At 40.0% G+C, this 25,986-nt stretch overlaps 1 protein-coding gene across 4 annotated transcripts in view; it reads right to left on the reverse strand.

Annotated features, from left to right (window-relative positions):
• lamb2l (laminin, beta 2-like) overlaps positions 1-25,986 on the reverse strand; it is a 53,362-nt gene that overhangs the window by 5,536 nt on the left and 21,840 nt on the right. For 3 of the 4 annotated variants that reach the window (XM_063464511.1, XM_063464513.1, XM_063464512.1), the window contains 24 exons: positions 24,919-25,088; positions 19,235-19,370; positions 18,364-18,437; positions 17,947-18,135; positions 15,680-15,743; positions 14,315-14,517; positions 13,970-14,090; positions 12,744-12,932; positions 12,421-12,600; positions 12,209-12,321; positions 11,311-11,390; positions 10,940-11,096; positions 7,817-7,957; positions 6,832-6,993; positions 6,625-6,746; positions 5,085-5,205; positions 4,529-4,721; positions 4,274-4,417; positions 2,634-2,865; positions 2,379-2,542; positions 2,037-2,261; positions 1,722-1,936; positions 1,526-1,622; positions 80-452 (listed from right to left, as the gene is read on the reverse strand). In XM_063464511.1, the coding sequence (XP_063320581.1) occupies positions 80-452; positions 1,526-1,622; positions 1,722-1,936; positions 2,037-2,261; positions 2,379-2,542; positions 2,634-2,865; positions 4,274-4,417; positions 4,529-4,721; positions 5,085-5,205; positions 6,625-6,746; positions 6,832-6,993; positions 7,817-7,957; positions 10,940-11,096; positions 11,311-11,390; positions 12,209-12,321; positions 12,421-12,600; positions 12,744-12,932; positions 13,970-14,090; positions 14,315-14,517; positions 15,680-15,743; positions 17,947-18,135; positions 18,364-18,437; positions 19,235-19,370; positions 24,919-25,088 (3,865 nt within the window). The remainder of the gene's footprint in view (positions 1-79; positions 453-1,525; positions 1,623-1,721; positions 1,937-2,036; positions 2,262-2,378; positions 2,543-2,633; positions 2,866-4,273; positions 4,418-4,528; positions 4,722-5,084; positions 5,206-6,624; positions 6,747-6,831; positions 6,994-7,816; positions 7,958-10,939; positions 11,097-11,310; positions 11,391-12,208; positions 12,322-12,420; positions 12,601-12,743; positions 12,933-13,969; positions 14,091-14,314; positions 14,518-15,679; positions 15,744-17,946; positions 18,136-18,363; positions 18,438-19,234; positions 19,371-24,918; positions 25,089-25,986) is intronic. The other variant, XM_063464514.1, reaches the window with a different exon arrangement.

Genomic DNA, 25,986 nt, shown 5'->3' on the forward strand with positions numbered 1-25,986 from the left:
AAACACATACAGGATGTTCTTAAAATATAATTGAAGTAGCTGATGAGAAACACCAAACGACATGCTGCTATTTCCTCACCTGAGGTCATCGATGCTCTGGCCAATGAGCTGGTAGACCCTGTCCCTGTCCTGCGTAATGATCAGATCCTTCACCTGCTTCAGCTTCCCCTCCAGCTCTTTGATGCGTGCATCCCCAGCTCCCGGTGTGATGCCACCCTTCAGGATCTCCTGCACTCTGGACTGGATGTGATCCAGGTCCCTTCTAATCTGGCACAGGGCGTCATCCCAGAGCTGGAAGCACGGGTGACACTGGATGCATTTTGGGAAGATGCCGGTGAAACCACGAGCGCACTGGTTGCACTGCAGTCCCGCGGCTCCTTCCCGGCATTCACACGCACCCGTTAATCTGTCACACTGGGCAATCTCTGCGCCCTCTGGGTTACAGTTGCATTCTAAGTAGAGGAGAGAGAGAAACAAACAGAACCTCTAAATAAAATACTTGTAACCACACCTCATATCACTAAATCTAGGTTATATTAAAGCAAAACAGGGAATAATCATAAAGAAGAGCACTGGAGAAAAGAAAAGAAATAAAATAAAACCAGTGCTAAGATGACATCTTATTATAAAGCACTCTCTACAAAATACTTCGATAAAGAAGCAACTGTCAGGTTAAATTCATCGTGTTGAACAATAATATTTTAACCACTGAGGAATTTTTTTTATACACAGTCCCCTATTTTCAGATGCGGAAAATCTCAAAAGCTGTTTCATGGATAAGTGGGAGCTGTTTCTTTCGTGCCATGTGATTGTTCAGGTGCAAAAATGCAAAGTAAATCCATCAAACAGCGAGAGTTTGAACACTACTTGAGAAAAGAAGAATACGCCGGTGAGCACATCAACATGAAAAGACCCAAATATCCAAGGAAGACAAAAGTGGCGAATGATTGCGGGGTGGTGTGAAGAAGAAATGCTTTCCAGGAGGTTTAAGGTGTATCCTTTCAAAGGTTAGCACAATATTATTGATTATTGTCTTGAAATGAAATGACACTCTGCAGTTTAATGGCATCTTTTCTTTTGTTTTTTCAAACCTGCATTGAGGTGTACTGAGTCACAGCTGGAAATAAACACAACTGTCCAGAAACTTTCAGACATAACCGCAGATGCTGACCAAGCTGTAGATCTGACCGGTACAGGTGAAACAGATCCCTAAAATCCAGACGTTGCACAAAGCATCGGCTCTTGAGGATAATAAGTAAGTATGAATTTAGTGTAAAACAAGATTTTTAAAAAACACATTTAAGAACAAACAACCAAACACACCAAATCTGACTGTCAATTTAGCAATTTAGCAGCAATTTATTTTGATCCCATTTAATCTGAAAGCAATGCGTGGAACACAAATGTATTATATTCTTTATTGAATGATTGTGAATTATTATTTTTCACACTCATCATGCTCAGAAAAAGCGACCTGTGATGTAAGACGTTACATGGCGTTCATAAAAGTCACAGTGTGATTTACCGTGGCACTGCTCCCGTGGATCTCCCCAGTGGAACAGCTCACACTCGGTGCATTGTTTACCTCCAAAGCCTGAATGACAGTGACACTGGCCTGTGAACTGAAGAGCACACAAACTGGTCCAATACAAGTACACAACAAGCATATCAAAAAGGACATCTGAGGCCCTCTTTAGACAGAAGCTTGCAGTCTTCCTCACCATGTTGCAGTGAGTTCCCAGAGCGTGCTGCGAGTTGCAGTTACACGGCTCACAGCCCCGATCCTGACCGAAGTTCCAGTAGTTAGGTGCACACTGGTCACAGTTATGGCCTACCACATGCTCCCTGCAGGGACAGGCTCCAGTCTGCCGATCACAGTCACAGTGTCCATCGCTGCAAGCAGACTGTAGGGTACCAGCAGTCACACAGGTACAGCCTAAGAACAGGAACACATGTGCAGAGAAAAAAACATAAATCACACACCCACATGTTTTTTTTTAAAGATTATGTAATCCAGTGACTTTGTCATCACTCACGTCTGCAATCATGGGCCAAAGCGTTGCCATAGTAACCGATTTGACACTGGGCGCAAGACAGGCCGTCAGTGTGGTACAGGCACTTGATGCACTCGCCAGTCCTGGGATCACATGACTCAGGATCCTGGGTGTCTATGTTGCCATTGCACTCACATGGGAAACACTGTCCGCCAGGCTGCTCAGGGTTGCCATAGTAACCAGGGGCACACTGGTCACACCGAAGACCTACGAGAGAAAAGTTGGAATAAAGATACAAGTTTTAAAAGTCATTTTCATTTACTTGACAGCACAGTGCTGTCAGTCAAACATGGCCTGAATGAACCAGTATGAACCAGCGCTCACCCATGTAGCCCTGTTTGCAGTTACACATGATCTGATCAGAGGTGTGGTCAACCTGACAAGATAACGCATTGAAGTTATCGGAGTTGGGGTTATTTGGGCAGGGGCAGGGCCGGCAGTGCTGCCCTGATCCAAGTGCTGGGTTTCCAAAGAACGTGTCCATACAGCTGCAACAAAATGAGATAAAAGATTTGCTTTCAATTTGATCACTCAGACAAAGGAGCTGAAGTGTGAAGTGTGGCACTGAATTTTCCTTACTGCTCACAGAGATGTCCTGCTGTGAAGTCCCTGCAGCCTCGGCATTCTCCCGTGCGGGGATCGCAGAGGTCTGCATGGCCGTTACACTGACAGGGGGTGCAGCTGGGGAAGCCCCACTGGCCCGGCTGACAGTCAGAGCACTGCCGCCCGGTGGCTCCTAGTCTGCACTGACACTGGCCTGTAACTGGGTCACACTGGTGGCTCAATGAGCCGTCGGAGTGGCAGTCACAGGCTGGGTAGGGGAGTTTAGAGGGTTATATTCTGTTTTTTCCCCAAACATGAATATATATATTTATATATATTTATAAACACAGCTGTCTTACCAATGAGTCACACTCATATTTACATGAACGTGTGTGTATAAAACGACTCTTTAAAGTTTTTTTTTTCCCATTAGAAACAGCAAATGTGTCACTTTATAAGCTTTTCTCTGATTTGCTTTATGTTGAACACTTAATCTTGCTTAGAGAACTTATGATCATTATTATTATTCTAAATGGCCCTGATTTGTATCTCCTAAAAGAAAGAAAACAGCAAGTTGAATAAGTAGCTTCGTTAATAGAGAACAGAGTATGTGAGCCCATTTTTACAGTCGCACATGTGATTTACATATTTCATGTCTACATGTCTCATCATTTAACCTACAATTCATTATAGGTGTGCGTTTGTGCACATGGCCTCGAATACAATGTCAGTAAAACCAACAAAACCATGTCAGGGTGATTGTATATTGTATTCCTCCTTGACGGGGAAAATGAGCCTGAGTAATAAATGGATTTATGACAATGTTTATTTTGTAAAACAGCTCATGAGCAGGGAATAAGAAAATAGAAGAAAATCTTCAGAAAATTACAGCTGAAACAGAGGTTAGGAAACAGCCACTGAATGCATCTGACCTTCAAAATGATTTCTTAGACAGTGCTTTATTTCTGAGTTACAGAGAAAAATACACCTTCCCTGGCTCTATTTCTGAAAGTAAAAGTATATAAAGGGCGTTCACACACGAAGCGATTTATAATCTCATCGAACTATAGGGAACATTCTGGGCTCTGGTTGCCTAGGTAACTCTGTAACGCACTTAACACCCTGCTATATGTTAATCAGTGGTATCCTTAGAAGTTGTGAAACTTTAAACTTTAGGACCTGCACATTTCATATTGTCAGTGATTATTTAACAGTCGACATTTTAGGTCTGCGAATGTCTTTGAGTTTTCTGTGGTGTCTCATGTCCCCAAGGATCGCTTGTGTAAAATCACTTGAAGAGGATGACCTTGAACTCCCAAATCAAACGAACAAGCTTGTTACGCAGTTCTTCCCACATACTCAAATTATCATTCATGATTTGTCCTGCCTTTCACTTAAAACTAACACTGCTCTTACAAACCTCACAGTGCTGCAGAAATTTGTTGTGTATTTTTAGGTAGAAATGAATTAACAGTTATCATTTCAGCATCAGGCTACAAGTGCACAGACAGCTGCTCACAGTGAAAATCAGAAAAGATTGAAACCAAGAGAACGCTGATGAGCAAGCAGCTCAAAGAATGTATATATATTTTATTGTGCTGAAGATTACTGTGTGAAATCACAGTTTTATAAACAGAACTATATGACAGACTGAGCTGATCAGTGAGCAGACTCACCAGTGCAGCCGCTCACACCGAAGCCGTAGGTCCCCGGGGCACACTGGTCACAGCGCCTGCCAATCACGTTGGGTTTACAACGGCACTGACCTCCCACCACGTCACACTCACCGCTGAGGGAGCCCTGAGGGTCACACTCACAGGCTGGATACAGCAGATATGAATAAATGGAATACACAAAAGAAAATGTTTATCATTAAAAACAGTGCTGAGTTTGAATGGATTTGTCATCCTCGTGTTTTTGTGTCTACTTACGCAGGGCACCGTCGTGAATAATGGAAGAAATACTGCAGATGAGTTTAGAGCACATCTCAGCCAGTGCAGGCATCGGAGTGATCATAAAGGAATCAAGACACATGTAGCGGATCATCTCCTCCTGACGCTGCTCTGACTCTGGTGTGTTACCTTGAAACCCCGGAAGCTCCGTGTATTTAGGGATCAATACCAGCTATTGGGTGAAAAGGGAAAGCTTTGAGACAGCTACATCAATTAATGTAAACAGGAATGATAAGAAAGTGATCTTAAGTTCTTAAATCAAAATGTATATTATTATTATATGTACAATCATTTCGCAACTTCTGTTACTGCAGTTGGATTGTCCCACCACTAGGGGGAAATGTGACGGTGCAAAACACCAAGCAACACCCCCACAGGCCACCCACTGCTGCAGCTCAATTGGACCATGTTCAGACTTAACAGCCATACTAGTAAAAGCACAGCCAAAGCCGACTAAGCCATGGTGATGTCAACTTCCAGCACTTCTGAATGAGAAGGGCATAATGAAAGGGGAAGGCTTCCAGTCTTAGCTCACCGAGTCAATAAGAATGAAGGCAGTGAGATGTCTGTGTGTGGCGCCATGACGCTGGAACCTGACTGTAACCACGTAACGATTGCTGGGCTCAAAACAAAATGGTCTGGGCATCTGGATGTATCTGTAAGAACACATTGAACATGAAAGAACATATAATAATAGATATGTTTTATACTTTATCTTACTTTTACTTTCCACTCTCATTTCATGTGTGGAGAGGCAACATTTACAAAGCATGTGAAGTGACAAATCCTGGTTGTCATTCACTTGAAAAAAGGTCCAGCTATGTTGGCATATTTGTGCCTTAAACTTATTATGACAGCATACGAAGTTTTAGAGTCATATCTACTAAGTAGGACAAATTAGCATTGGGTCACAATCACAATAAATGTACTGATAGGAGTAGAAAGTTCTGTTGGTCACTAACACTAACAATGTGTTAATTTCTAAGCAAATACTTTTAGAGCAGAAAATTAGAAAACAATGTAAGAAATTAGCAGACTTGATGAGAGAGCATGAGGGAGAGAGTTAGATGCCAATCAAAATAACACAGTGTAAGCCTTGGTTTTATAAATGTGGTTCTCTCTGAAAACAGCATGGCAAATGAGATCAATAACAGGGCTTAGTGCTGTGCAGTTAAAACAGGTTTTAGTGACTAGAAAACACCCAATATGAAAGTAAACTACAGAACAGTACCATGCCAGCTTGTTTCCTGTTGTTTTTTAGAACAAGCATTTTATTCCATATTTGAGCTACCCATATTTGCTGTAACTCCTGCGTCTGTGTTTTGGTCTTACTTTACTAATTGGTTTTAGCTGACAGATCCACTGCGGGAGAGAAAGGAAGCTGTGATATGCTCCGGTTGAAGTGCCAGATCCGGGCAGGGTCTTAGTTCCAGATGAGTTAAAACTCTGAAATGCTTTTCAGCAGAAAAGCTAAACCGTTTCAGTTTTGAGCATTTTAACTAATACCCTGTTTATGTTTCCTCTGTTTCTCTATACAAATAAATGAAGAATTATGACTTTGACTCTGCAGTGATCAGTCTAAAGTGCTGATCTTCCTCCAAAGGAATATAAATTTTATCCCACAGAAAATGATCCCTGCGAGTGTCACCCACTATAGAGATGTTATCAAATGGTGATAAAATCTATAAAGATTATAAAAATATACCAGTAAAATGCAACATAGCTGTAAAAGCGACAGATGAATGTTGCAGAAAATTGTTAATCTGGTGATTTAGGGCACAGAGTTGGAAAATAAACAATTTTAATTGCAGTTAATTATTTTATCAATGAGTGTGCTCTCGGTGCTGCTGTTTATTTCTAAGGTGATGGTTGCTTATTAGAGTCCAGAAACTTACTGTCCCAAAAACTGCAGGAGGGTATAGTGGAATAAGCCCAACTCAGAGCAAGTTACAGTTACAACAATGATGCAATTTTTCCTGAACAAATCCTGCAAACATACTGGCTGTGATGGCTCCCTCTCTGGATTACATGCAAACCCCATGCACACTCGCATGCATTCATTCAGGTCCTGTTACCTGTTGTGGTGTGGCAAAGTGACAGTGTAGAGCTGTTCAGTAGGTAGTAGGTTTCCACACCGGAGACTGGAGGGCAATTCTACAGATGTAATACTAACAACAGCCTCCCAGTTCTCTGTAGACTACACACAAAAGGAAAAAGGCTTTTACTTATATTTTTGCTTTTTTTAAAACAAAAAACATCATATTCTCTTCATACTCACACACCTCAGGTTCATAGCGGATCATGATGTCATACTCCATGGCATAGGGTATGTTATCAATGGTGAAAACCAGACCAGCGCCATCTTTAACACGGGAAAAACCAGGTCCTGTCCATGTCACCATATGGCTGAGAGTGTGCTCTCTATGAACGGTCCTCACATCTGGCTGAATAACAAAGACACATCACCAAAGCATGGCTTTCTTTTTGACCTATTATCACTTCTACTTTATGCAATACTTGTGCTATATTCTGTTTCCTCTTACTGACATAACTGACTTCCTGCCAGCAGCTGCCAGAATTAAAGGTCGGTGGAAGGAAAAAGTCTCATAAAACAACTTTTAAAATGACCAAAGCTTACCAAATAAATGTAAATCATCTTGACCAGTGTCCCCATCAGTGTTATGACAATAATGTCGCTATTCCAACAGTAACTCTTTCTTTATCTCTGTTTTGACTTCCAGTCTACCATCTGTTAATACAAGACCTGATATATTAAAATTAAATAATAAAGAATACTTTTTAACTATATCACTTTTCATTATGTTTTTTGACTCTTTTGGGATTCCTGTTCTTTAATCTGTCCCAGTGTTGGTGGTCTTGTACCCACTACCCCCACACTCTTTTTTCAGGTTGACTAGTTTGTGCTGATATCATTGATTTGACAGTTAAGCTTTTAATTAGGCAAACTGACGTCCACTTGGAAAGTGGTCTACGTGCACATGACCACAAACGCCTAAAACTGTAGACGTTAGTAATGCTCTGCTATTTAACTCTCCTGATACAACTGCAGAGTCTTATTGGAGGTTGTAGTCTAATAATGACTGTTTCTTTTATTTTTCCATGCAATTTATATCAGTAAGCATAGGCTAAATAACAGAAACACCTCAGTATAAAAGAGGCATAGTACAGTGGTGACCTGTTCCTATTAGGGGTCTTCACAAACCAAAAATTAAATGAATAAGTCAATAAAAGAAACAAAAATCATACTGTTTGTTGAAGCTGTCGAATACGTCTCAGTGCTGCCTGATGTTGCTGTGACTTGGCAATGTTACGGTGCCGCCGGTGCCTCCTGAGCTGGTTGCTGAGGTGCTGAACACAGTCATTAGTTGCTTGTTGACGAACTTGGCCCTGGAGGGGAGAGAAGAGGAGAGTTTTGACATTTAACTGACTGTTTATGGAAAATAACATTTTTATTTCTAGTTCTCCACACACAAAAAACACAAAAAACCACCATCCCATCTTCAACAGTGTCAAATTTATATACGCCACACAAATACAAACAAATTTTCACAAGCAGGTAAATAACAAAAAATGTTTTTTATCAAAAGTTATCAAACTGAGATGAAATGATCTGAGTCTTTCGTGCATAGAACATTTAGCAAAACACGTCAAAACACCTTCACCTTGGTTTTGTCTCCTGTGCTCAAATTGCTGGGGTGTAACAGAGAGAAACAATGATAAGAAAAATATGAGATGTTTTTGTGTGTGTGCCGTTTGTTGTACAGCAATAATGAATTATGACATGTCGGTATCTGTGATCTGTCTAGTGATGTCATGGATTACTTCAGCTGTGAAGGCCTGCACAGAGATCCAGGACTTTGACTACATCTTGCTTATTCTACACCATCCAGCAACTTTAACAACTTAAAGACACCAACCCTTATTTGTTCAAGCAACATCTTCACTTGTTTAGTGTCTCACATTTCTTCTCATAACATTCCAGAGTCACTGAAGTCAGTTTTCCCTACATTCCTGCAGCTGTGATGTTGTAAGTGAGGACTGTTGCAGCTTGCCCTGAGGGCTAAAGGAGGAACTATTGTATGCTGTGTGTCTATTAATGATGAGGAGGATGGAAGCAGGTAGTGAGTACAGAAGACAGAAACAGGGAACAACAAATGTACAAATGTGGGTACAAACACGTGGTAAACAACAAAAACAGTGATGTGGGGAAGAATGGAGTCTGATAGGCATGTAAAATTAGTTGGCGATAACAGGAACAGACTTGTCGCAGTGACAAGATCTCCTTGTTGAAACAGGGTGGATGGGGGGGACCCTTTTGTAGTCTGGTGATCAGTCTGGTCCTATCCGGTCCATCCATCTGGGTTGCAGGGGCAGCAGTCTAAGCAGAGACTTTCCTTTCTTCGGCCACTTCTTTCAGCTATTTTAAAGGAGGCCGAGGCGTTCCCAAAGCAGCCAAAGGACACCCTCGAGAGTGTCCTGGGCATATGCCGGGGTCTCCTCCTGTTAGGACATGACTGAAATACCTCACCTAGGAGGTGCCCAGGAGGCATCCAAGTGAGATGGTCCAAGTATCTCAAATGGCCCTCTCGATGTAGAGTATACATAAACTCCTCCACTTACAGCAGCCACTTGCTCCGAGCCAGGAGTGGAAACTCCACCCTTTTTATCTGAGAACCATCACCTCAGACTTCACATCATAACCGTTTTACACTCAACTACAAACCCAAGCCTCTTCCAATGCAAGATGGAAGTCATGGCTCAATGAAGACAACAGAACCACATCATCTGCAAAAAGCAAAGATGAACTCATCAGAGCACCAAACTCTCCACCCTCTACACCTTGGCTGTGCCTAGAAATTCTGTATCTTTTTCATTCTTCTCCATAAAAGCAATAAACAGAAGTGGTGGCAGAGAGCAGCTCTGGTGAAATCCCATTCCACTGAGAAAGAGGCTGACTTATCACCAGCCATGTAGATCAAGCTCATTTTGGGATATCTCCCAAAAATGAGTTCAATGTTCTATAAAACCAAAACACTCCTCCACAGGACATACTGAGAAATGCAGCCTTCTCGAAGCCCACAAAACACATGCAGACTGGTTCGGCAAGCTCCCACGCACCCTTGGATGTGGCTGAAAGGATAAACGAGCTAAACCATTTACATGCGGAAATTGCAACCGGTTGCAAGTTCTGTCAAAACTCAGGAACAGGACATAGGTCTGGGTGCAAAGTACTCAGGGCTCCCAGTTTCACCAGCAGAAGCTGTTGTTGTAGCCAGTTACTCTGGTCATTGTTTCCAATTGTGGATAATTGAAAAACGTAATAAAAAGCTAAAAATGTGATAAAGGATAAATAACTGATGCATTATGGCGAGTGAAATGTTTCTTTTGCTCACACAGTTTCCAAAAAATACAAAAGACAGGCAGAAGAAGAGACTCTGACCTTTTGTTAACGATGCTGAGATGTGTGTCTTTTACATAGAGATACTGTAAGTGATTTGTGACCTTTGGGGTCTCCTAAGTGAAAAGGTTGGATCATACAGCTCATTACTGAAAGCCACACTATGTGAACATACTTCCATGGATACAGTCGTCATGTATCACATTCTTGCTAAAACAAGAAAAAAAGCCTGTTAATTAAAGTCGTGTCCATTTAATTAATGAATTTTTGTGACAGAGATCCCACTATATGACAGGAGTTCTCTACACAAACAGAAAGGTCCCAAAGGAAACTATTAGGGGTTACAAGATGGAAATATACCTCTTGGATTAGAGTGACTCCACACACACAATCCAATCCTCCTGAATGGGTAAGCAGATGCAGAAACTATAAAGTAGCTGTAATCAGCAGCAGTCCTTTTTTATAAACCCAGGTTAAAATCTTTAAGCGCTTTAATGAATTTGTCAAATTTAGGGCTGCTACTAAGATCTGTTTGTGTGTTTTAACACCTCATGTGTCTTCTTGCAGCAGCTATGCTTTTTCTCACTTTGAGCTCACAACCATCTTCTTGAAAAGCGGTTACATAACCTCTCCACCATCAATCAGTATTTCAAACCTGCTCCACGCATGAGACACAAACACGTCTAAGTTCTAGGTTTATGCTTGCACAATGGCCTTCCTTAAACTTTACAAATGGCTTGCTCTCCCCAGCTTATGATTTTAAGTGAGTTTTTCATCTACTCATTTGGGGTTTGGGGTAAGCTCAGCATTTTTCTACAATATTCGCTTCTTCAAATAAAATACTTTTAAAATGAAAGTTTTTGAAGTTAGATTCTACAGTGTGTTGTTTTGAAGTAGTCAGCCTAGTAGTATGAGCCAATGATCGGAAATGTGAATAAGTGGTTTACACGGCACCATGCTGCTGCGCTCACCGGCAGTACAGGGTCAGCAGGAGAGTGTCCGGTGGCATCTTCGGCCTCATACTTGTAGAAGTCCAGCGGAGCACAGAAATACCCGGGCTGCATATCAGAGCATTGCCGGCCAATTAGGTGCCTCCTGCAGTCACACTGGCCGGTTTCCATCATGCACCTTTAAGTATGACATACAACAATGTGTAGACAGCCTTTTACTGGTGTTCTTGAAATCTCCTGTCTATTTGTTGTCTGCACAGACCATCAGACTGAATGAGTCACAGCCTCACTTCGTGTCCACTTGATGCTTTTTGCATCTAAATGAAATACTTGCAATTTACAGAACGCTTAGTTCTTAAAAGCAGAACACAGACGATACAAAATCTTTTTACCTGTTGTTGAAGGCTCCTCCAAAGTCACAGTCACAAGGTCTGCAGCCTGCCAGGTCATTACTAAGGCCCCAGTATTCAGGCTGTAGGAGGAACACAAACCTCACAATTAGCTTTTTTCACAGTTTATGTACACTTTTTTTGTACACTGCTGCTTTATCATAAACACTCAAAGCAGCAGTTCTATTTGTAATCGTGCTAGTGATCCATGGCTAATCTGCAGTCAGCAGAGGCTGAAGCAGTCACTTGGATGAGTAACAAAAACATTTCTCCCACTGAAAACATTACATCCACATGAACAGAATCAACTTTTTGGGATTTCCTAACCTGGATGGTTGTGCATGCATCAAGACATAAACTCCACTCAGTGTTTCATTAGCGCACACACTCCATCCTCTCTGGTCACCTCATCTAATAATATGGATGTTTAGGTTTCCAGGCTGTAAATGAAGGCAGTTTCAACTCTTGCAAAGAGCTCACTGCACTGTATTCTCTGTCATTACACAGGCCAAGTTTACCAAAATAACAGCAAGAAAATATCGCTATTGAAAGTGTATTTTTAAACAACAGCCCAGTGCATATAGGTGATTAATGCAATCATGTCAGCCAGTTCAGATTCAGTCAGATTGCTGAATACAAACTTGCTGTGATGACGCACGGTTTAGGTATAGATCCCACACAGGATTTTAAAATATGGCCCCATTAGTTTAACAAGTCAAAGACAAACATCTTCCAGTGCATTATTTAAAGATCCTCACTTTCACCTCCTTATTTTTATTCTTGGACTGCACTGGAATATCTACACAGAGTACATTTTCATGCATTCAAGGCCTGCTATTGAGCAAACCTGGACATGAGCTTAGGATGAAACCTGAGAGACAGAACAACGACTGTTACTAACCAGACACTGGTTGCAGTAGCGGCCGGTGACATATCTTTTACAGGAGCAGTCCCCACTGATCTGATCACAAGGAGCTCCCATCACAATGATGCCACGAGGGTCACAGTTGCAAGCTGATGAATAAAGACACAGAAACATGAATGCACATAAAGATTTGAGATATCTACTTTTATTAATGTTCAAACACATTTTGGCGGCAGATGAACACATACGTTGGCAACCCAAAGGGTCATTCTGGCTCAGTCCATAATAACCCTCCTTGCAGTCATCACAGCGCGTCCCCTTCACGTTGACTTTGCAGCGACACTGTCCTGCAATCATTCCCATTTCAAAGTCGGTGTGGGTGTCACACACGCCTCCCTCCAATGACCCCACTGGGTCACAGTCACAGGCTTAAGTGAAGAAATGATGGAGATTGTAGGTAAAAGGTGACAGGAATGACAGGAAAATTTAATGTTTCAGAGCAAAATTCCTTTTTTATACTCAGTACTGAATTCCTGTACCAAAGGAGAGAATCAAGGTATGAGAGACTCACAGACACAAACCCGTGGATCTCTAACATCTCTGTTTGGATCTTGGTAGTAGAAAGGTTTACACGTCTCACAGTTGCGTCCCATAGTGTTGTGCAGACAGTCATCACAAACTCCTCCACTAACATTACCCGTTGCCATATACACTGCCATGTCAAAGTGGCACTGGTCTGAGTGGCCATTACAGTTACACTCTGCAGAAACAGGCAGAAACAAAATGAGAACAGTTAAAGAGCAATTAGAGCAGGGACGGCAAACTTATTTTACGTCTTGGGTCACAAAGCAAAACTCTCCCATCTGTCAGTGTAAAGATGTTTAACTAAATGTTTAACAGCTTAACGTAAAAAACAAGTCCAGTTTTTTTACATGATAAAAAAATGCTGCTGTAGTAAATGAAAGAAATCTGTCAGCAAAAAAATCCGTAAATGTTTAAAGTTATGGTAGCAATTATAATAAAAAAAAACTTGTCATTGTAAAAAAAAAATTTTTACAGTACCAAGTGAAAAAACTGGAACTTTTCTGTGTTTTAACTGTTATTGTTTTCGATTAATTACTTTGGTGTAGTATCAAAGGGAATGGGGGAGGTCTTTACGAGTAGGAAAAACTATAAAAGCTATGACAACACAGTAAAGAGTCAGAAATCGATGCCTTCTATCACATGTCCGAAGCTGTCTAGCTGTCTGGAGGCTTTGGGCTTATCTTCGAAACCCCTGATTTAGAGGAACATGAATACCATGCTGACCATCTTTTTTTGGGTGGCGTCATAATAATAATAATACCCTAAAAACTATCACATCGCATTAGCTTCTCCCATCTCCTTTAGAGGTGACCTATAATGTAAATTTCTAGCTTTATATCTTTATTCCTGGACACCAGAGTAGCCCTGCATAGCTACATACATCATACATCTTAATTTATCTTTCTAGCATAGATTTATTTTTAATTTACACCCCCAAAAAGTGTCTCAGTTATCTTGTAAAACAAGAAACGTGAAAATATGTTTTCACTGGTTGACAAAAAGCCCCATTAATCATATTCAGATACTGTCACAGTCACAGAAAGCCAACTTCATCAGCTGACTGCAGTGCTGCTGGTATTACCAACAAAGAGCTTGTTCTCTATTTCCTTAAATAGTCTAAAGGTTAGAAAAGCACATTTGACGACTATAAAGAAAGAATTTCAGCTACAAATGTTTCCATCTGAATTTTGAAGGAGTGCATATTTGCCCCACCTCTGCAGGTGTGAGGGTTCTCGGCCTCCGCTGGTCTCCACGGCAGGTCATGGTGGAAGTTTCGGCAGCGCTCGCAGTTCAGGCCTTCTGTGTTGTGTTTGCACACACAGCGACCGTGGATCTGAGCACAGCAAGATGAAAGGTGACAAGGATGAAAAGTGACATGGTTAGTATGGGCATTGCAAATGAGAAGGCTGTGATTTACTGTGCTGCAAGTGTGTGCAGCTTTCTGCTGTTGATTATTTTAAACAAGAAGATAATTTTCCATTTTCCTTTAGTCCTACAAAGCATATGCTGATAATTACAGATTCAGTGAGTTTTTGGCAGTATCATCCACTAACTGACCATGCCGATCTCCCTGGCGTCGACCCCCGGCACAGGAGCGCACTCTGAAGCATGTCCGTAACAGAAGCAGCTCCCTCGCACTACCAGCTCATAGATAGCGTAGTAATATTTCTGCAGGACTTCAGGGCGTCGGTCCAGAAGGTCATCTCCCAGAGTGTTGAGCTTTGTGAAGTTAATGCGCAGGTTGGTGATGCGCAAAAGATCTGCAAAGGAAATGTTTTTTAAAAAGTCAGCCAGATTTGCAAGATAAACAACATTAAAAAACGAGGCTGACAGTTCATTAATATGCACATTTTTTCCTTGACTGACAAACATAAGCGAAATAGCAAGTGTTAGTATTTTCTACATTTTTTCTGCATGAACCTGGAGTGTGATGAGACAGTAAATGTTAGAAATGTACTGATTGATGATGAATTCTGATGAAAAATAAGACGAGTTTGTAAAGCACTGTACAATATTTACACCTGGTATTAACATGTAATCTATATCTAAATGTATTATCTGAAAAGGATACCCAAACGACAGGTCTTTGTGTTTACCTAAAGCTCTTCATTCATCCTTCAAACATCCAGGTAATTCTGCATGTTTGGTTTAGCAGAATTTAATGCCAGATGCCATTCCTGACACAACTCTAAAGGGATTTGTCTCCTCCCTACAAACCCTTTATATTTACCAGTGGTGTTATTTTACTGTGCAGTAACAGTGCTGGTTACTAAACCACCAAAGACTGTGTGAAACATTTGGGTATGGTTCCTGGGTAGAATGACAAGTTCTTTGAAGCAGTGGACAATGGTGGGAAAATGGTAAATGAGTGAGGGAGAGGTGTGACCTAAACATCAGCAATGTCTGTCCAACCTCTACTATATCAAAAGGGCTGTGCACACAGTGAATACGTTGCCATAGGTGCGACTGCTAGGTAACAAAACAGAGTGTTCCCAACACCAGTTTGTACTGTTTGCTAGTTTTTGTTTGGGATGAATGCGTGTCAGTGAGGTCAGTGATGGTTCACACAATCCATTTATCTCTGGTTAAGATTTCATCAAAGTCAAAACATAATTATGTCCAAATGTGGCTCTTTTGATGCAACTCTATTCTAAGTGCAATGTTTTCCGTGAACATCAGTATGACTTTTTGATTATCCAGATGACTCAGCTAAACAAATAAAAGAGACAGGAAGCATTTGAAGCTTTTATTTGCAGCATTAGCTTGTTAGAATACAGAATAATAAAAAAAAAGCAGTGTCTTATTTCATAAGGAACAAGGTTCGGCATTTTCTGTATGAAATTCCTCATGCACACAATCTCTCTATGGGGAACATATATGAGAATACTATATGCATTAAATGAATAAAAAGTGTTCACAGACCTTGAATATCTAAGCTGTAAGGGTCTTTCACTGGAATGGCAGGATCCAGCACTTTATAAATAACCTTAAATAAAAGAAGAGATGTTTTCATTAGACTGCAGTATTAAGGAAATTCTATAAACCTTCAACAAATGTTAAACACAAATTTGCACAAAATGGAAAATATGCAATGACTGGTCACATATACCTTGATATCTTCCAACTGCTCTTTATAAAGTTCTAGTCATATTTTTTAACCACTCAGTGTGCTTTAAAGAAACACGCTATGTTTCTATGGTAAATGTTCTTATATAGTGCTTTTCTACCCTGAGCATTCAAAGCACTTTGCCTTTTTTCTATGCTCTTTCTATCTAACATTCACACTCTGAAGGATGCATTGAAGAGCGACTTGGGGTTTGTATCTTGCCCAAAGACATTTGCAGACTGGTGGGATCGAACCACCAACCTTTTGATTAGCAGATGACCTGCTCCACCACGTGAGTGAGGTCTAACCAGTAGTGCATTTCCTCACTTATTTCCAGAAACACAAACCAAGCATTTAAACAAATGCTGGGTTTTATTGTGAAATGACCACATGATTTCAAATAAAATAATCGCCTGATATTACATGAAGAGTGGGAGACACCCCATTGTTTTTTGCAAGATTATCATCTTCCTTATATGTGCTATGGTGCTATATGTAGAAAATTACATGAGCCATGGTTCAGATGAAGTCAGATGGCAGTTGCTTGCTGATCAAGTGTGATTCCTGACAAACTTTAGGAGTGAGTTGTTTTGGCTGCAATTTAAAGCATGTAAAAGGTGTATTTGTCCTCTGCGGGGACCCTTAGTATTTAAACATACTGCAAACTGTTAGCACCAGATGCATGTTATATTATTTTAGAAGAAATCATAAAACCTTCACTTGAGTTGTCAGATCGTGCCCTTCATCCAAAACATTGTATTTTTATGCATTAAATAATGTTGAGCTACAAAAATATTACAGATATAAATGACGTTTGGGTAGGTGGTGTAAAGTGGTAAGGGGTAATGAGCCACACTGACATGCTCTTTCATTACCATGAACACATACGAAAGTTTCCTGCAAATGTTGCCCTGTGAAGCAGGCTGAAAATATCCCACTATAAACGTGTCATTTAACCTACTTTGCTGAAAACTCCATAGTGCTAAGCTGCTCTAAAAGATTAGAGTTGCAGTACTTTGCAGAATTCTTGAGCCACCACTCATTTCTTTATACTTTACTTCCAAGCAGCCAGATATTTTTGTGATTTTTTAAAGAGACAATTGTTCTTCAGGCTTTCTGAAAGTTCCTTTCTTTTCCTTTTTGTGCATTTCACTCATTTTCAGTGCAGTCATTGTACATGACCATTTTCACAGGAGCATTTTTTTGTTTTTTAAACCACTAAACACTGACCTAAGAATCATTCAAACACAAAAGGGAACCAAAATCAAGGAATAAAACAGTGTTTTTTCTATACATAACAAAAAATGTAACAAACAACACATATCAAATCTTTCGATACTTTGTTACAAGCAGCCAATTAACCCACGAAGCTATGAAAAATCCCAAATTGGTCAAGTAAAGGACAAAATCAGTGGTAGGGCTAAAAAACATTATCTACAGCAGATGAACAGCATCTGAAAGTCTTATCCTTAAGAAATAGAGAAAGAAAAATCCAGCAAAGACCTGATACAAGACCTGAGAGATACAATCGGCCCTAGCTCATTCATTTAGTTGATGCTTAGTTGATACTATTCACTGGTTTCCTCAGAAATGGTCTCAGTGGAAGGGTGGCTGTCAAAAGGCCAATCATAAAGAAGGCAAACAGAGAAGAAAAGATGAGGTATGCCAAATTCCATAACAACTGGACTGAAGATCAGTGGGAACAAGTCTTATGTGGTGATTATCTACAGCCAATAGAATCTCTGTCATGGAACAAAAGGTAGCCAAAACAGAGCTTTGGAATGTCCATCAAGAAGTAATACTCAGCTCTTTGCCTCATACACCATATTTCTATTTGCACGTTTGAATAAATCGCTGAGCTGCCTACTGTTCATTTTCCTATATATAGGAATATAAAGAAAGTACTTTTGTATAAATTCAATTTTGTGTTTTTTGCATAAGGCTTAAACTACAGAGATGTATATCCTTGAGTGGGCTTAAATCTAAAAGATGCAGAAAGGGTAACAAAGAGCAAAAGTGCTGAACTTCTTTTCTTCTTCTTCATGCCTCTTTACTACTACAGGTATTTTTTAAACTTTTTTACCTCTCCATTAGTGGAGGGTTCGATGTCAGAGTAGCGTTCCTCACAGATGATGTCATTGATATGGTGCAAGCCATTGGTGGGAATGCTGGGGAAGGTTCTGGTACAGTTGGAGGCATAGTAGCGGTAGGGACGCCATGTTCGGCCAAAGTCAGCTGAACGCTCAATGACCAGAGCTGCAGGTCGGAAAGTCTGAGGAGACAGAGTACGAAAGACTTATCTGAACCTTTCATTTGCTGTACACACAGATAAAGGATTTCTGTCTGATGGAATGCAGCCACCACACTTCTCAGTGTACATAACAAACACACACCTGAAGAATTATGTTCTTTGACGTGCTTAAACACATACAGAGTTGCACATCCAACAGAGGTATACAACACATGGAGCTACCCACACATGAAAGAAAAGTGCATGTACCTTAAACTTCATGATGAGATGTGTAAAGTGGAATTCAGCCTCCAGGTTCAGTCTGATGCTGACACTCTCCTGGCCTGTGGAGAAAATAACTGTTGATGAATGTTGATTGACTGTTGCAGACCTTTACCTTTTTTCTTTTCAGATTTCCCTCATTCGAGAAATACCAGAGTCCTGCTCTTACTCCCACAGGAACACAAATGTAGCATCAGTACCTTTACCCAGTAACCTTTCTGTGAAGGACCATTTGCCTTCGTATTATTTTGCTGTCTAGATGTATTATTCTGGTCTAGGTGTAATACCTATTGACGTGGGGTTAGTTCAACCCGGAGAGTTTATCTGATTTAGAAATTTTTTCAGATCTGTTTCTCTGAAAACAGAAAAACATGGAGTAAGAAAAGTCTGTACTTTATATGGGCCTATTGACATCTGTGGCTACGCTTGTTATCATTCTCATCATCCTTCAAGACTTGACCTTGGCCTACCTGTAAGTGGGTCCACATGCTGAATCATAAGAAATCTGAAGTTGCCTTCAAAATGCTGTCCAAACTTTGATTTAGAGTTAGACTGATTTAGAAGTGTCCACAGTATGCTGATCGTAGCGGTAGAAATATTAACATGAATTGAAACTTACAGATACATCACAGATTCACACAGGGTTAACATCACAGACAACCTGGATAATTATTGCACATCACTAGAGGTCCCCAGGTAATACTAGTCCTATTCATACAGTGCATCACAATCTAAGGAAACATATTCTTCACAGACACACATATATATAAATATATGAGGATGGAGGCAAACAATGAACACACGGATCATGTTTTTTTTTATAGTTATTATACACACACACACACACACACACACACACCATGGACAGATTGCCACCAGGTGTTGACTCCGTTGCTGTCTGTGAGGTAGATCACATTTTCAATGCGGTGGCTGTTCGAGTGTACGTTCGGGTCGTAGGGATGCTGGGAGTTGCACTCAAAACACTTCTCTGGTTGCTGAGGAAACAGAAAAAAGTTTTCTTTTTAAAAATAACAACAAATTTAAGTTCGAAAAAAGTTCAATTGTTAAAATAGAAAGCGAGCCTACTTTACTTTTTTCATGGCTTTCATGGTTATGGTATTGAAGAAAGGGAGGAGAAGCATCAAACAAAGAAAGTAGGAGAGAAGGAGGCCATGAATGAGTGTCCTCATTCTATTTAAGTCTGCCAAAAATCCAACATTCATCATCAGAAGGAGCATGCCAACTCTCTGTCATGGTACTAAATGTACAAACATGAAAAGTCCAAGGTGGTCTGATTGTCATCTGAGGAGATTACAGATTGTTACTTTTCAACCAAATTTAGGTAACAGAACATCCTTTCAACAAAACCTTAACACTGACTAAATGCCATCAAATATTATTAGGACATTTCACTAAAAGTATATCAACAACAAGAGATCTAACAGGTTCTCAGGCTACTTCTACTACGGGATGAAATGCACGAATAAAAGAAGCTCTTTTTGCTTAACATTGTAACAGAATTTTTGCATAAGCAACATAAAAGAGTTGCAAAAAAGTCCAAGTCTAGCACAGACATGAATAGGAGGAGAAAGTACAGGCAGAAGAAAAAATAGACTGACACACATGAGACAGGAGTGAAGGTGGACACTTGAAATCATAGATTATGGGAGAAATAAAACCATGTGACCAAGGTCAAGGGCATGAGTTTGAATGAAGGGTGGCTTCAAAAAAGGCAGACAGTGAAAGATGCAGATAAGAGCAGAGAATCTGCAGCAGAGTGTCAAAGAGCACCAGGGATGAAGGACAAATGTGCTTGGAGGGGAGGTGGTGAGTTAAGGGATCCAGGGAGTGAGAGAGATGCTGAGAAAGAGCAAAAAAAGGGCTCAATTTGAGAGGGGCCATAAAAAGGGGAGTACGTGGCGGGAAAGAGGGCACACCAGAGTGGGATGATGAGGGTATGTTGGCAAGAGAAACAGTAGATTCCAGAGCTGCTAAATTAGGTTGTCAAGGGCGATTAAGCTGCTAACAACAGCATGGCTGTTAATGAGACTCGGCTGAGAATTGAAAAGAAGGCATGCTGGATATAGCGTGGATGTATCCATTCACACATTAAAACACTATTTCAATTTGGATGTATATGTGTGCACATGCACATGGATATACATGTGCATAATCTTTATAAAGTAGCCTTTTCTAATTACATTAGAAAAACTTAAAAACTGTTGTGCTGATTTTTTTAAAGCAATGATTTGATTGAATGAGCGCTGGTAGGTACTTCAACCCACTACCTCTGCAAGTATCATTATACCATGTGGAGGTCTTTAGAATATTGTTGGGTTTTTTTCCTTTGGTTTTATAAGATAAAGACTAATACATGTAGGTAATAACCAAAACCTTCAAAATGACTATAACAAAAATAGAATGAGAAGACCCTGAGCTAATAAGCAAGAGGAAAAATAACATATCTGAGGCCCGCCATTACAAGAATGGTTATCTTTCCAGCAAGAATAGAAATGTTATGGTTGGGGGTTTTGGTGACAGTGGTGGGAGAATAACTGAAGTGAATTCTTTTTTTTATACCCAAATTGGATCCAGCCAAGCAACACAAACCTGACATTTTGTGGATTGCTATGTGAGGACAACACATTTCAAAAACACTTTAAACACTGGTGAGCCTCACTCCCTGTGATCAGCTCATATTTATCACTAATTAGTTAGTCGTGGTCAGCAATGCACCCACCTAGGTTTGATGCTGTTTTGAAAACATTGTTTTTGCTATAATGCAGAGCTGGTTTTACTTTTTTAAAATTAACTACCACTTTGATTCATCATTCTTGTTTCTTTTTACCTCAGCACCACATGTGAAATTCATATTATCCTTTCTCCTGCACACAATCTTCTCTCTTTGACTTTCTTCCTTCCCTGCTTTCTTGTCTCCTTTTAGACCTTTTTCTTCTCAATTTCTGAAAGTCTTTAATACAACTGGTGTGAGTGCAGCTCCTAAATGCAGTTGCATCTTCAATGACACAAAGTGGAAACAGTGTAATCCGGTCTCTGTGTCATGTTTGTGTGTGAAGGTAGACCCAAATTAATAAGCATAATAAATAAACCTTTTTGAGGCAGTAATCCAACAAAAAAAGAAAAACAATGCCTACATATCCAAACAGAAGATAAAAAGGGAACTCAACAGTAGACAAACAGTGCAATGAATAACAAAGGGCAACTGAAGCAATTTAAACTAACACAGACACTAATCAGTGTTCATTTTTAGAGAAATAAAACACAGCTCGGCGGGAAATGATGAACAAGGCCCTGTACTACAACACAAGTTCAACACGACCAGGGTATTTTTCTGTTATCTGGATTCACTTACACTAAACTCAGCAATCACGATAAGCAGTCACACAAAGTTGGTTATCCACCTGCTAAGGTAATCCAGGGATTCCCTCTATGCAACCCAATGAAAGAGGTGATGGAAATCTTAACGTTATTATCAAAATTTATATTAATTTTGAAAAGATTACAATTTTAAAAATCCAGTGAAATTAATTTCTACTTGCAAAAAACAAAAATGTATTTTATTATTGTACTTAATTTAATTTCTTTGGCCCTCATGCTCCTTCATACCTTCCTGACACAACCCCAAATGGATCTGTGTCTCCTCCTGGACATACATACTCAAACAGAGAATTAGTCTATGTACAAATTTTATACAAGGTCATCAAACAGGTGTCCTGTTTTGGATCATATTTTAACTCTCAGAGAAAAATACAATTTGTAAGATTTTTACAGCCAACAGAAATAAAAATAAAGAAAAAGTGAAGTGAACAACCATCGCAGTACAGAAAACCGCCAGTGCTACACCCAAGCTTCCTAGTAGTCACTGAGATTCAGATTTCTCAGAGATTTTTAGTAGATGCCGCTATGGTATCAATTTGAAGCTTCTACGTCACCTTGTTCTCAAGTTATCAGATTTACAAACATAGGTATCCTAGCCACTTGCCTGAAAACAAAACTCCACCAGCCTTTTACAGCTGAGGGGTGATAAAAACTAAAGAAATGAAGAGCAAGCTAACAATCAACAGAGAACAATGAATAATAAACAGAACTTGAAAGTCCACAACTCAAAAGCACTGAGTGAAAAACACAAGCAGCATAAACACACATTAAATACTGTGACTGATTACAATCTGAACCCAATACCCTTCCTATCACTGCAGTAGAAGGCTGTCTTGCTGAGCTGGAAGTTGAATGTGGTGAATATTCCTACCCCGAGGCAAAGGAAGAGCAGGCACATACATGCAGACGCACGGAAATGCATGAATGCAGGCAGCGTGAACGACAACAGCATGGTGAACATGCTGGGAGACGTATTATTGTAAAAAAAAAAAAAAAAGTTGCACGTTGCAGAAATGAACACTATAACATCATTTTGTCCTGAATAACTGCAGCTGCTTTATTTCACTAAAACATCCTCATCATATATGTGTGTATTAGTATAGCTCCACAAAAAAAAAAATATACAAAAGGTGTGGTTGACTTGTGTATCTACACCTGGGGCCCAATGTTCCCTCTAATTTTTAATGTGTCTGAGCGATCACACAAACTCCCTGAGCGATCCCTTGGACCACTGTGAGCGACATCAGACGTGTGCACTGTGGTCACGCCAGCATCTAATCCATCCAAGTTACATGGTTTATTAAAATAATCAAATTACAGCATTTACATTTATGTTAGACTACTTTTAATTAACTGCTTTAGCCCACTTACAATGAAAATGTAAAAAAATCTTGTTCATGACATGTATGTTAACACTATTGGAAGTAAAAATAACTTGAACTCCAAATTTGAAAACACAACTTTCTTTCTTCTTCTTCTTCTTTTTTATAAAGCTCTGACTTGTATTATGAGTATGAGTCTGTGGTCTGGGAGAGAGTTCTGTAACTCTCTGTCTGCAAAATACAGTATATAATGACCAATGTTGGGCAATTAATTATATAGTTACTTCTTCAAAAAAATACCTCAGTTTGGCAAACAACAAATTTTTTTGCAGCAATTTTTTTTTTAAAACGCAACCAAGGCGTTTTTAAATAAACATTATAAACTATTTACAGAACAATCAGCTGTTCTGCATCAAATCTGATGCCACACAAATTATTTGTGCCACTCCAGAAAATAATTTCTGTCCACTATGAGATAAAGGAGAACAACAGCCTGATACCTGCAGGCCTGACAACAGGAGATGTATCACTCCTGTAACACCTGTAACATTCAGCAGTCGCCTCATTGTTCTGACACACACAACAAAAACTACACTACACACTAACTACACAAGATTTGCGCTAAACGTCTCAAATCTCTCACATCTCAAAACACCGCCGTCACTCCTAAAACTTCCCCCCGTTTCTTAACAACTAGATGCCACGTTGCCATATCATTTTTTGATTGGTCCACATGGTACATTTTTCGACCAATAGGAAAGGCTGTGGGGGGACGGGTGGGGAGGTTGTTTTTGCTCACAGGCGGAGACTGCTTTCCAGGGTTTTCCTTATAAAACGCCGTTTTAACCGTTTCTTCCCACAGTAAATATAAACAACGATATTATTCAGGAAGAAAACCAAACATTGCATATATTTTTTATCATAACTCTGGCTTTACGTGGCCTATCAACACAATTTAAAAACTGGTATAAAGTCCACACTTTTCCCGTCAATTGTTCCGTCTGTCCTGCTCACATCTCCAATGGTTGTACACGTTGTCATTAACGTGGCTTCACTCCACATCAGCCACGCCGCTTTGCTAGCTAAAACACCGGTGTCGGCACATAAGGACGCTGTCATAGCCTGTCAACCACGTTGATTAGCTGCGTATATACGAATGTGAATCGCATCATTGGCTGGACTATGGGATAAGGTGGCATTGTTCTAAACCCATATGGGAGCAGCCAGTCACTTACTGACTAACACTTTAAAACAGAATTTTTGAAGTTTTAATTTTAATTTCAATTCAGGTTAGATTTTTTTTTTTTGTGCGCAACTCAGATTTTCTGTGTGCAACGACCGGGCCAGCAGTGCGCAATTGCGCACGTGCGCAGCTTAGAGGGAACATTGCTGGGGCCTGTGCAGCGAGTGTTGCTCATTGAAACAAGGCTGCAAACAAACAGACAAATGAACAATTGAAGATGGAGTAGTGCAGAGGGAACGATGAAGATGGATGAATGTGTTATAGACAGAACATGCCAACTCATTTTTCTTTGCACTACTCAGTCTGCCATGTATTGTGAGGGAAATGGCAATGTGATGAGCGATAGTGAAGTGAGAGTCAAGCAGAGTGCATATAAAAAAAACAGCTGTAGAAAAATCAATCGGTAAATTCAAATAAAGGAAGAAAACGATGTACTTATGTGGTCTGTCATTACCTGGATCTTCAAATATAATGAGAAGCTATTACCACTTATTACCAATTCATGCTCAGAATGAATGTGGGCATGCTCTTTGTATTCGCTCTTTACACTTTACATTCAGAAGTTTGTGTGTGACTGACCTGCAGATGACTGACAATACAATATCGCTCTGGTCCATTAAGGCCGCAAGTAGAGGTGGCCGTTAGATTGACAGCACGTCCAATCAGGAGGTTTCCTGTTGCAGGGTAACAGCTTCCCTCAGTGCAGCCATGAGGGCTTGATGGGAGCTCTTGTCCAAATACACAGACAACTGGCCATGGATTAATGGATGGTAGAAACAGAAAACAGAATCATCAGAATCATTAATCACAGTCAGCTTCACACTAACAATGTTTCCACTAATTTAGATATTTTTCTTGTATTAAAAGAATCACAAATCTCAAATCGCCCCCCCAAAAAGCTGGAAAGAATTAAACAGTCATAAAGTTTACTTCTTTACTGCCAAGTAAACTTCTGCTTTGAATCACATATGAGCAAACTAGACCTTTTGATGGCTTGAATCTACAGAAAGCCATGTTGGAAACTTTGTCTAAAGGGATGGGCACAGTCAGCATGCTTTCAACAACTAGTTTATCACGTTTTGAAGCATCAGTGTGAGCGTTTTGGCTCGTGTCTGAGGGCTTTAACCACAAGTGACCGTATTTGGACAAGAGGATGGATTGGTTATTAACTAATACTAATAAGCTCCATAATGTGCACATCCGTAATGCAATGGTGATGTATATATTAGCCACTTCTGATAGGTAAAAGATTAATAAAATACCAGTATTTCATTGAACAAAGCTGAAGCACAAAATTCTTGGAGTTCTCTACCACCAAGAAGACCATATTATTTGTCAGAGAAGTCATTTACAACTGCTCAAAAAGGGACAAACATGTTGAAAAGGCCCAATTCAGTGTCCTGACTGACTCTGAGGAGAGTTTCATTAGAAAGCTATCAGCTAAACCAGTCATGCCCCTAACCTTAAAGCAATTTTTCATACAGGTAGGTTATTTGAAACTGTTTTTATAAATGGGACAAACAATCAGTTTCTTATAATGTGATCATAATTTTTAATTGTGTAATGTTCGGCACCTTAACATGGCAGTCTACAGGGATTGACTCACTTTTAGACTCAAGTGGTAAATGCAGAAATTGCAGTTTTTGC

This window comes from Pelmatolapia mariae, linkage group LG20, assembly GCF_036321145.2.
Source record: "Pelmatolapia mariae isolate MD_Pm_ZW linkage group LG20, Pm_UMD_F_2, whole genome shotgun sequence".
Lineage (NCBI taxonomy): Eukaryota > Metazoa > Chordata > Actinopteri > Cichliformes > Cichlidae > Pelmatolapia > Pelmatolapia mariae.